The 12,645-nt window shown below is 36.1% G+C and overlaps 1 protein-coding gene across 1 annotated transcript; it reads right to left on the bottom strand.

Moving 5' to 3' along the window:
* Positions 1 to 1,243: 1,243 nt before the first annotated feature.
* LOC122007027 (U-box domain-containing protein 12-like) lies at positions 1,244 to 5,593 on the bottom strand. Its single transcript, XM_042562780.1, has 4 exons — positions 5,225 to 5,593; positions 4,967 to 5,083; positions 2,615 to 3,022; positions 1,244 to 2,542 (listed from the first exon to the last, which is right to left on the bottom strand). The coding sequence occupies exons 1-4, from the start codon at positions 5,519 to 5,521 to the stop codon at positions 1,454 to 1,456; spliced, it is 1,911 nt and encodes a 636-aa protein (XP_042418714.1). The 5' UTR covers positions 5,522 to 5,593; the 3' UTR covers positions 1,244 to 1,453.
* Between the last annotated feature and the right edge of the window lie 7,052 nt (positions 5,594 to 12,645).

Raw genomic sequence — 12,645 nt, 5'->3', positions numbered from 1 at the left:
CAAATCATAAATTGATTATGTCGGTCCCCATGGGATCATCATACTTAAATAGTAAATAATCAGGTGAGAGTAAAAATTGAATTCCTAAAAACTAATTTTTTTAGGGAATAAAATTTCTTTCATTTAAAAAAAAACATTTTATCATTATAATTTACACTTTTTACCTCGCTATGGAACCGACGATAACTAATGTTTAGGATAAATAAGTTACTTTTACCATATAAATGGATTATGTCTCATTTAATATCAATTCAAATATAATTAATTAATAAAATATTTTAAATTTATAATTCACACGTGGCTCTACAAGAAATTAATTCTACACTACACCATAAGTAAGAATTAATTCATGGATATCTGATTAATAGTGAAAGCGATTTATCATCATCAGTGTCACTTCATCCGTATTAGTTGTAGCTAGAAAAGTGATTATGTTCATCTCAATTACTCCTCACAGCTCATCCATAACCCTCACAGCTCATCCACATGTTATGGGAAGAAAAGTAATGATAAGGTTAATTTATAATTGATCGTTAAATGGTTAGAAGATATGAGAAATTTTTTTTTCTCACGATAGAATTGACCCTTTACTCCATTATAGTAAAGTTATCATCTTTTAGTCAATTGGGTAACATGTAGGGATTAAAATGATGAACCAGGTAACATCAAATCTGGGATGACCGTCCAACCTCATAAAAATTTTCCACCGACCGCTAAAATAAATTGAGAAGTGCTCGCGGTGGACTTTCTAGAAGTCCAACATTCCATGGTTGCACACCCCATTTAAAGAAAAAATTTCTACAAATATATCGTAGTTAGAGATCAAACCACGGATATTCGGATGACAACTTGACGTCCTTCTACTGCACCATAACCTCAGGGCAAAAACTATGAACTAAGTAATACCGAACCTGAGAAGAAGAGACCTGCCTGGCCTTACGAAAATTTTTGACATACTGTCAGAATAAATCGAAAAGTACTAACAACGAATGACCCAGAAGCCCAAAAACATATAATTGTATACCCCATTTAGAGAAAAAATTCTACAGTATGAATAAATCGAAAAATACTAACAACGAATAACCCAATCGAAAAGTACTAACAACGAATAACCCAGAAGCCCAAAAACATATAATTGTATACCCCATTTAGAGAAAAAATTCTATAGTATCTAAGATCGAACCACATATATTTGGATGGCAACTTGCGCCCTACTTCATCAGCATTAGTGGTCCATATCATCTTCATGAGATAATATTATTCTCACATCCTATCAAATGGATCAAACATTTAAATGCATAAAATCCTTAATTACATGAACTACTACGGCACTTCATGGAAGACTGAAGACATTAACGGAGAATAACAAGGCTTCCCATGTCCGAATCCAGGGATCATTGCATAAAATACACAGCTTAAGCTTTCGATATTAACAAATTGCAAGCAACAAGTCTCACAATTTAGCAGAACTGTCGCCGCCTGAAACCTCAGTGATCTGGTGAATCAGCCCCAAGAGGCTTCCAGCTTTCCTCTTGGCCCTCTCAGTGCCGGTCTCGGAAAGATCCTTCAATGCCTCTTCAGCACCCAGCCCTTTTACAGCTCTGAGTTGCAGCTCGTCGCCATTGCACAATGAGAAAAGCAATGCAGCAGCATTCTCCCGAACCCTGGCTGATCCAGTCTTCATAAGCTTCAACAGGAGTGGAATCAGTTCTGAATTTGTGATTGCCACCTTGCCTTCCTGACTACTTGCAAGAATTGTCAATATGGCAAGTGCTTCATCGACCATACCCCCAGTAGCATCAACTAACATCCTTCTCAAATGGCCCACAATGCCAGCTTTGACAGCAATTACCTTGTTGCCTTGATAAAGGCAGAGATTGAAAAGTGCAGTCGCTGCATCTTTTTTACCTCTTGGACTACCTCGGCACAGCAGATTGATGAGCACAGGTATGGCTCCGGCTTCTCCTATCAGGATTTTGTTTTGATCTATTACTGACAAACTAAACAGTGCAGCTGCAGCATTCTCCCTCGCCTCCATGCTCTCGCTCTCGAGAACCTCTACTATCTTTGGCAATGCATTTGCTTTGACAATGAGACTCTTGTTATCCTCATTTATTGAAAGGTTGAGGAGGGCTGTAACAGCATGTTCCTGTGTTCTGGGATCTGTGGATGAGAGAAGTTGTATAAGTAAAGGGATTGCACCAGCTTCGGCAATGCATATTCTGTTGTCAGCATTTCTCTTAGCAAGTAGTCGGAGTTCACCAGCGGCAGCTCTTTGCTCTTCTTGGTTTCCTTTAACCATTTTACGAAGTAGTATAGCAATCCCAGAATGGTTACAGTCCGAGTTGTTTCCAAGCTTATTGTCCTGGAAACTACCTTGTTTTTGGGGCAGTTCGATGCCATTGGCATCACACCATTGTGCAATTAAACTCTTCAAAACGAAATTGGGTGTGAGAGTAGAGTGGGTGAGAGGTTGTTGAGTCTTAGGGCAGGTCTTATGTCCACTTTCAAGCCATTTCTGAATGTATGATCTTTCATATGTCTGTCAAAACAATAATATATCTCAGTAGAATATCAAAAAGGTTAGAAAGGTTAGAGTTATTTAGTAGGTTACTTGTCCTGTGGAAACGATAACAGGATCCTTCATCAGCTCAAGGGAAATTGGACACCGAAAATCATCTGGAATCACAGGAGGAATATGCTTTGCAAAACTAGCTGTCGTTTCTATGCTAGCTGACCCAGAATTTTCCAGCACGCAATCTTTTAGTTTCTTAAGCAATGATGACATTTGCTCCACTGAAACATCAAGCTCCCCATCGCTTGAAGTCACCATTTCATGAAGAGAAAGAGACTCCTTCATGATATCAGATTTATTTTTGAGTTGAAGCTTTTCTGATATTCTTTTGAGGACGATAGGATCAGTGTGATTTTCATGCAGTGCCAAATTCAAATCTCTGGATAGTAAATCATGTGATTCCATGCTACCTCTTGCTCTATGAAGTTGGGCCTGAACAAGTTCAGTCTAGAAAAAACAAGCAATCAGCATCTATTCATGAACATTACTGATAGAACCTTTAGCAAAAGAACAAAAATGAAAAGAAAAAACACAACAAAAGCGTGCCCATGCTCAGTCTCGAGATATTTGCAGTTGTGATAATCAATGAATGCTATTTGAGTTCTCCATCAATCCTCACCATACTCATGTTGTACTTCAACACAACAACAGTGATTCTCCAAGTAGGACAACCATGCCCAAGATTTTTTCACTAACCACCATATATGTTTGATACATTCAAACCTATACTCACCACATACCAGTTACAAATACTTTATATTTTATTCATAATTATTCCATCACTATCTGTGGGTATTCGACCTAACTAAGATCCAACCACACTTTTAATACATCATAATACCTACCATATTCAAGATAATAACAAATTAAATCGCTAAAAGTAACTAATCCAATCTTTCCTACAAAGTATCTCCACAAAAAATGTAAATTAAGCTCTAACAAGTATATACCAAAAAAAATCATAATATTCATCTAATTTAAGGTAATTAAGATGACCCTACATGACATACTGTGCAAATATGTATGCAATATATATTAATATACAGGTGCCCAAGTTCTCCAACTCTAACGAGTACCAAAAGCCAATTAAATTGGCTAGGAAGTCATGGCTATCTGAAAAAAATCTGCCCTACTCATTTTAATAGAACATGTGAAGTCTTGTTCATCCAACATCTCGACACTAACACTTCAACTCAAACCAACACCCATATTCACAATGTGTAAAAAAAGTATAGGAGATGTCACACTTAGATCCATAACCATATTGGATATATGTACTCAAGTCCAAGTAGCATAGGTGACAATGTTTTAATAAAATAGAAGGAAAGGATAGATGAAGCAAGCAAGGCAAATGAAGTTGCCTCCAAAAGTAACATTAGTTGTTGCTATGCATTAACATCACGGTGTCTTATTAGAAATGCAATTCCAAGAATGGGAGATATTGGGGACTTTCCAAATCCTAGTCAGTTATTGCTTCATACTATTCTGTCATTTTCATTGATCACTGCCCCCAAATTACTCAATATGTGTCTCACTCTATGATCTTACAATATGATACAAATCTGTCACTAATGTTTTCTCTCTTGGCATCTCTAGCTGTTGTTTCTAAATAACAGATTATCACCAATCTGGAAAAGAGATGTTCTTCTCAGAAAATAAGAGAACTAGATTCATGGCTTAATAATGTTGACCCCAAATTGTAGGGACAAACACATCTTAATGATGACACATGATTTAACAATGTTTACCAAAACAAGTTTCTTCTCATATAAACTTGGTTGACAGCTTCTCCTAGCATTAGTAGGAAAAACTACCCAATATCCTGTAATAAATAAGCTTCCTACTGGAAAAGACCATTACACTTGAAGTTAGACCCAATTCCCCTGAAAGGACTACTAAATTAAACTTCAGCACTCACCTCTAATGTAAAAGAATGTGCCAGAAGCAGAAATTCTTGATGCAATTCAATGTGTTTGTAACCTGTATAAATAATTCAATAACACTTTCTACTGCTAGAAAGTGTTATCCTAACCTAAATACAGATCTGTCTCAGTTTGCAAAAGCCAAATTTCTTGGCAACTAGTTCATGAAGCTTGTTTACATGTCCATCTGAAATGATTCCGACAGCCGGAGCATTCAATTAGTGAAACATCAACTAGTAACCACAGACTTAACATAACTTCCGTTTGCAAAACTGCAAAATGTAGCTTTATTATGACAGATCGGCAACTCCAGCTGAAGTTTCAATTTCAATTAGGCTAATTTTTTTTATGCATGATGTATTTTCTTTCTTTGATTTGAGTAAAAAAAATCTTCAAGCATGTATCATGCTTCTATCTGCAACGAAAAACTTCTTGACTAATTCCAAAGATGGAGTATTCTTTACTTTACCTGCTCTTTAACTTCAATGGATATGTTAAGTCTATCCAAGTTAATCGCATCGAGTGCTTTCTCTATAGACTCAGTCACCTTAAGGAAAAGTCTTTCGAACTTCTCTCGTCGTAAAACCTGGAAAGGGCCGATAAAAATAAGAAATGATGGGACTTTCTCAGGAGGAAGATAATCTATAGTAAGAAATTATCAGTGTAAATTAAGATAACACGTAACTTCAATAGACATTCTAAAGGAAAAAAAAGGCGACAACAGCACCTGGTAGATCTTGCTCCCTTCGTTGACTAATCGAAGGGCGTCTTTGGCTTCGACGATGGTGGCGCAGAGGGATTCGAGGCTGCGGAGCTCGATGAGTCCTATGGAATCAGGGTCGTCCCTCAGCTCGTCGAATAGCGGGAGGAGCAGCTTCACCCGCCGCGCGAGGTCGCAGCACATCCGACTCAACGGCCCGCGGATTTCTGGCAACGCGGACACCTCCGACACTACCGCCAAGAGGGCATCGACCGCCTCGCCGCTGGCTACCTCGGCGTCCTCCTCCTCGGATGTCGGCGCCATGGATCGGATTACGATGGAAGGAGTCGGGACCGACAAGGAGGAGGAAGAAGAGAAAGCCAAACTTTCAACGACATGTTAAAAAAGAATTACAATATTTATTCTTTCAAAATTATTTTAAGGGAAAATTATGTTTTGACCACCAATGTTTTTCTTCTTGTCAAAGTGCCCCCTCAAGCTCTTTTATAAAGGCAAAAAAAATCAAGGGCGCTTTAGTTTTTTAATGAATTGTCAAAGGACGCCCTATATTAATTTATTATCAAAAACATCTCACCCTTATAAAAAAAAATTGACACATGTATATGTCATCTACTATAAATTTCTATTATTATCTCTCTTAATTTTTTTTCTATCTATATCTGTGCACTGAAATCAGCTACTAGCACCTATGGTATTATAACTATTACAATTAAAATATTATACATTATAACAACAAAATCATAACTATTATTATTATATAATTATAATAATTATGATTTCGTAGCTACTATAATTGAGCTATCACACAATTATAGCAGTTATGAAACTATAACTGAGAGTGATTAGTTAACGATACGGGAACAACAGAGGAAACTCTTAAAAGTCAAAACTTTTGACTTAGATATCATAACGAAATGCTCTTTTTCAAATTTAAGCTCACTAAAAGATCTATATTTATTACTGGGTGAAACTTATAATTGATCAAGTTTCAGATCCAAAAAAACATCATTTAGGATTTTTTTGGATATTCCGAATATCTTTTATACTATTTTTAATAATTTTTGGTTTGTTTATTATAAATGAATTCAAAGATGTGCACACTGGATTAGTTTCTCGATCTAGACTCAAATTAGTTTATCATAAATGAACTCAAAGATGCACACATTATATTAGTTTCTCGACTCATAATCACATTACTTTATCATAAACGAATTCAAAGATACACATATCGAATTAGTTTCTCAACTCGAACTCTGATTAGTTTATCATAAATGAATTCAAAGATGCACATATCGAATTAGTTTCTCAATTAGGAATCAGATTAGTTTATCAAAAACTAACTAAAAGATGCACATATCGGATTAGTTTCTCAACATGAACTCGGATTCGTTTATCAAAAACAAACTCAAAGATACACACATCAAATTAGTTTCTTAATCTGTAACCGTCTTAGATTTAAAAAATGTCATTTTTGAGGGTTACAAAAGAACGCAATGCTCTATATTAATCTATATCTTAATCTGGCAAATCATGAATATAAGATATTAAGTTGACATATGGGTATATATTAGAGAATTTGTAAGATACAATAAATAAATAATAAGTGTTATTGGTGAAATAACCTTATAGAATTTTCGAGGGTTTTTTAGAATTTTTTTGGAATTTAAACAGAGTCCGTATGATACGTTTCAAGGGGACAGATCTCCTCTTCTTTCAATCATATCCATTGACACCCCTCCTCGCATGATAGCGTTACTGTCGCTTCCCTATTGTCGATTATCACGAGATGACGCTCGACGTCGTGCGCCCTCCTCCCTCTGTCGGTGCCACCATCTCTCCCACTTGCGTCTTTGGCGACGTCAACTCTCGAACTCGCCGTCGCCCCGATTGTCACTTGATCGCCACCCTCGGTCGGCCTTGTCCTCCCTTAACATCAGCCCCAAGCAAGAGCTCATTCGACTTGTCCACCACTGGCCCCTCTTCAGCCATGATGGGAGCGAAGGTCGACCGCTCTCCCGATCTCCTCGCTCTAACCAACACTGACACTATGACATAGCTCTCGATCCACCGTCGGCCAAGCTCTCTCTCTCTCTCTCTCTCTAATCCATGATCATCGCCGCCTCCTGCACCAGAGCAGCATCAACCACTCATAGTTCCGAGCCTAGTCTTATAGTAATGTTGTTCTCCATTGCTCCGAGTCAGCGCCATCCATTTGACCTAGCATCGTTGTTGTTTAGAGCCATTGGTGTCGGTGCAACCATCATCTGACCATACCTCCCTATGCGTTGTTGCCCTTCTCTTCTCTCGAACCAGCCGATGTTGTGAGCTGCTACTAGGCAGTGTAGATCCATTGAGAAGAGGGCAAAGGGTAAGCCTTGATTTTGATGCCCAAGGTTGTGTAAACCTGATTACTTCAATAAGTGGAATAGGATTTGGATTAACCTGTGGAAATAATTGATTGATTGTTAGGTTTTGGGTATCAACAAATTTAAGTTGTCATGTTTGATTCTGTTAGCAGAATAAAAGTTATTTTGATTGAGTATCAGTCAATGAGTGGATGACTTCAAATTGTAATCGAAGTTGTTAAAAAGGTTGATTAACCTTTAAGTATTAGGGTTAACTAATGATCGTTATGATTAGGGTTTCCTAATTGAATTTGGATTTAGCTATTTGATGCACGATAGAATTAGCTAAACCATACATTTTGTTGCAGAACTCTGATTTAAGACAAGCGTCTCAACATGAAATTGTTTAGCATGATCAACAGATAAAGGCATGTACTTTCTTCTCTTGCTTTCATAGTTCATTGACCTTAGTGGATGATCCTGTTATTTATATTCATTGCATAGTATTTTACCTTGATATCCACCCTATGCTACTTCTTAATCTAGACTTTTCATTGTTTGATATTATATTTTAATCTATTTTGAGATTCATGCAGTTTTATTATTGTCCATGGTATTTGTGATCATTTATGTTCGGACTATCATGCTAGTAATGATATAGCGTAACATAAATGTAGAATATTGAGCTAATATACTCGCTTGACATTTATTCATGCTTGAGTATTAGTAGGACCACACCGTAGTGTAGAATATCGTGTATCCTATGAGGCCTTGTTTGTTATTTAGACTCATGCCTAAATGCTAGTGAGATTGGACCCTTCTATCAATACATTGTTATATCCGGTGTTGACCATTGTCTCTCATTCATGATTGAGAGAGTCGTCAGTAACTGTTGTTATACTTAATATATGCTAGTGTGACCATATCACAGTATAGCTAGCAGAATTTACTCTTGAATGTGATTGTTGTTGTTTACTTCTCATTTCTTATTTGTATACTTTGATACTCTGTCTGCCCATGGGATCATCCGTGGTAGAGCGTTCTCCAACAAACAGTGACTATTTACATACCTTGACCGACCACGGGTCTATCTGTGGTAGAGCATTCTCCTACAATCAGTAGTTAGGGAGCTAGACAACTACCTCATCATGTCCGCCTACGGAACCATCCAAGCTAGTCATGACTTATTATATGTTTGTTGTATGCCAATTATGCATATGTTATACTCCTGATTTATTGGTCATACATACCTGGTTGAGCAGGTTAGTGGAGTATTATTATTTTTAGTCATGCTTCTAGTTAGCAAACGATACAGTGACACTCTTACTTTCATAGTAAGTATTTTTCCTAAGACTGTCCCCTTTGATCTCCTTATATTATTATCATGTATTATCTTCTTGTACATACGAAGTATGTTATATTCACTACCCTTGCTTTTCCTTTGTTAAGCAGGTAGATGTCATATCGTGTTGCTCAGAAGTCCTAGTTGCTAATCTCATGTCACATTGAGAGTTTTTGTTGTTGCTGTTACTTTTACTCATATTTTTGACTTTCCGAAATAATTCATGTATTGTATAACTTGCGTGTGAATTTCTGAACTTGTGTCCTTTTATTTGCTATGTATTTGTTAAGGTAAGTCGTACCACTATACAATCTAGTTTCTTATTTTACGTGGTTATGTTTATTTTTAGCCGTGTGAGCTATAGATATTATCTTATGTTTCCTTGTGGCTATGTATCCAGGTTTCAATTGTCATTATTACAGAGAAGGTGCTATTCGATTTTTGTCAGATAATCTTACCCTCGGGGCGTGATAGAATTTGTACTTAATTGACTAACTATGAGAATGTTTTATAGATCATTATATGAGTCCCATAAATATTCTCATAGCAACTAGTGATATGAATAGTCCTTAGACCTGAAGTCACTACGATTTCCAACATAAGGAGTTGTGTACTTTGTTATTGGCAAATAACACCTGTAACAAGATGGATTATAAAGTTGATCATTGTGTATGTAAAAAGTTATATGGAGGGATATGAGTAATGTAGATGGAATCTATCCCTTTCATATGACGGAAGTGATATCTGTGAGTCCCTTGATTAAGTAGGACTACTAAAATATATGGTCATGCTTAAATAAGTCAATATGAGATATTGAGCTCATTGTGAGTCTACTTGGAGATCAAGAAACACAAAAATTGATAAGAGGATGATATGATCTATGCCTCATTGATCAATCTAGATATCAAAGATAGAAAAATCAAGTCAAACAAGATAATAGACATAGAAATGTTAGGTCAGATCTCAACATTCTTGTTACTTATATATCAATGATGCATTGATATATGTCATTCATTGCTTGTGTATCTAAAATAATTTTAGATACATTGCCAACGTTACAAGAACATATTAGGTCACACATAAAGAACATATTGATTTAAAAATTGGTATATTTTAGTTTGACTAAAATATGATGAACTCTAAGATTAGAGAGTTAAGTCGAAGTCGAAGTAGACTCATTAAGTTAGATTCATATGAATCTAACAATTGAATTATTGGATTGAGTCTAATTCAACTTAGATTCATTGGATTAGACTCAAATACTAAAGAGGATTAGATTCATTGAGATTAATGTCCATTAAAGAGGTTAATGGAGCATTAATAAGAGGAAGATCAAAGGGTAAAAAACTCTGATATTCATTGGATAAATATAAAAAGTTTTTGGCATTACTTTTTGGATGTGAGACTTTTTGAAATTCTTATTCCTCTTCTTCTTCATGGTCGAACTACCCAAATTTGCTAGCACAAAGAAAGTGGTTTTTCTCTAAATCTAAGTTTGTGCGATGAACATGAAACGTGTTTGTGTGGATACCGTGGAGGCATAAACATTCTGATCGATCGAGCTGAGATCTACTGAAGAATCAATTGTTGTCGGGAGTACCATTTACGCAACAAAGGTATTTCTATTCTATCTGATAGAGTAGCAATAATGGGTATACCGTATTCGTATGGATCTTTGGAGGGATCCTTTTTCCGTTGCGTTATGTGTTATTTTTCACATAAGATCCCTACAACATTCTCAACCATCTATAGTTTAGTTTCCACGTAAGGCACACCTACGACGATTGAACTATTAGTAAAGTTGGGACATCATGTCAAGAGCCATCGTGCTTCCTGAATATACCTAGTGGGCATAATGTGGAACCGGACCATCTACTCAGGATTAGTTAGGATTGTAAAAATCCGAATATATTGTATAAAAAATATAAAAAAAATGTTATACTTCATTTTCATTATTTCATATTTGCAAAGATATATTATAAAAGATTTATGCGCCTTTGATTGATGACCAAGAAGGAGAAAACTAGAGTTACTTTCAAGGAATGATCCACTTATTTTTTTTTTAGTAATCTAGGTATTTAGCTCTTATGATCCAACTAGTCTTGGAGGTGACCAATTCAACTTAACGGAAGTTTTCCACTGCCCGTTAGATAAATTGAGAATCACATATGGGTCATAGCGAATGATCTAATATCACAAGTTTTTCAAACTCCCCAAGTGTAATATGCCCCGGATGATATTTGAACCCTCATTTTCTAGGGAATCCGTCCAACCTTTTATCATTGCACCATAACCCAGGATATCCACTTAAGTATCATAGTTACAAAGTAGGGGGATGAGGGAAGATGAATGAACCATAAAAAGTTGCATACATTAGTTGGTTTGCCTTTTTGTTACTTGTATGCCTATTATATTTATTTTCTACCGCATAAGTTTTTGTAGAGATGAAAAGAATTTTCAAATGAGTCTATTAATCCTCTCTAATCCCTCTAATGATCATACATTTAAAAGTGGACAGAGTTTAAAGAATAGTCGATTGAAATAACTTTTTAGTCAATTAGGACATTGTCAACCACATGCTGAACACAACACAAACTGACAAAATGTTCTTATTTGGGTATCAAATGACTGATACTTAGACTAGTTGATTGAAGATCCAAGATAAATGAATAAAATATTTCTATTTAGGGGGCTAGTTGATTGGTCATTCGATTAATGTTAGCTGGCTAGGTGTCTTGGTCAATTGATTGATAAGTAATGAAAAACCTAACAGAAGGCCATTCATCTAATGCTAAAGATTTACAATGGTTGGATACAAGTAGACTACTATTTAATGTAGCTGAGTTGGTAGTCAGGTGAGGAGTTGTCACAATAGATTTTGGGTTCAAATCGTGGGGTTTACCCTATGCTAGGTCCCCTCACCTAGGAGGCCGCTTAGATGGCCGAATGACCCCTATGATTTACTTCTTTCTAATGTGCTTGGGGGTGGTCTTGGAGGGACCCTCGGGTAAGGATTATCACCTTTTTCCATAATTGAAATAATCATTATAATGTAATAAGTTGACGAAGTCAAGTCAGTAGTCGATTGACATATGATTAGTGAATTGATCATGACTAAAAAAGTATAATCAGATGGATAAAAAGAAGCTAGAGCTTAAGGCTATAAATAATGGGAAGGGGGGGGGGGGGGGAGACTAAAAAAAAAACTATTGAAAGTTTACTTTCTTGTTGCTCTTGTGCTCATTGTAGTAGTTTTCCTTATTCTCGCCTCTTCAACTTTTCTCTTGTACCAAATTCCAAATCAATTTGAAGAAGAGTTTGTAAGAAGTTTCTACACCTCCAATTGTTTGCCAACAAGGAGAAGGAATAGTCGTATTTCAAGGGGGATCCATTGATAGATCATAGGCAATTGAGTAAGAATTTATGGTTGTCAAAACATATTAAACAATATGTTGATTGCTTAATTTTACCGTGTTTATTTACATATTCATGCTACACTAGTCTCTTGTAGAAATGAGCACAATATTAAGCAATACACTACTTACCCCTCCTAGCCTCTCTTGATTCAACAAACACACATTGTTCAAAAATAGAATGTTATATTAAATATTTCACCCATACGAGCATCCACAAGTCAAAATGTAAGTGTGAGATTACTATAGCAATTTCAAAGCTCCTAGAAAATCATCCATGATCTTACACTTGCATTTTGACTATCCGAGATTCATTAAAATGAAATA

The sequence above is a fragment of the Zingiber officinale genome, chromosome 7B (genome assembly GCF_018446385.1).
Source record: "Zingiber officinale cultivar Zhangliang chromosome 7B, Zo_v1.1, whole genome shotgun sequence".
In the NCBI taxonomy this organism is placed as follows: domain Eukaryota; kingdom Viridiplantae; phylum Streptophyta; class Magnoliopsida; order Zingiberales; family Zingiberaceae; genus Zingiber; species Zingiber officinale.
Note: the sequence above shows the minus strand (reverse complement) of the source record. Positions and strands in the feature narration are given on the sequence as shown.

Bases quoted from the DNA above. Each gene is read 5' to 3' on its own strand.
- LOC122007027 (XM_042562780.1), bottom strand. From the start codon at position 5,521: ATGGCGCCGACATCCGAGGAGGAGGACGCCGAGGTAGCCAGCGGCGAG. The intron at 5,084-5,224 runs GTGCTGTTGTCG...GGCCCTTTCCAG, and splicing joins AAGGGAGCAAGATCTACCAG to GTTTTACGACGAGAGAAGTT. The intron at 3,023-4,966 runs GTAAAGTAAAGA...TGTTTTTTCTAG, and splicing joins CCATTGAAGTTAAAGAGCAG to ACTGAACTTGTTCAGGCCCA.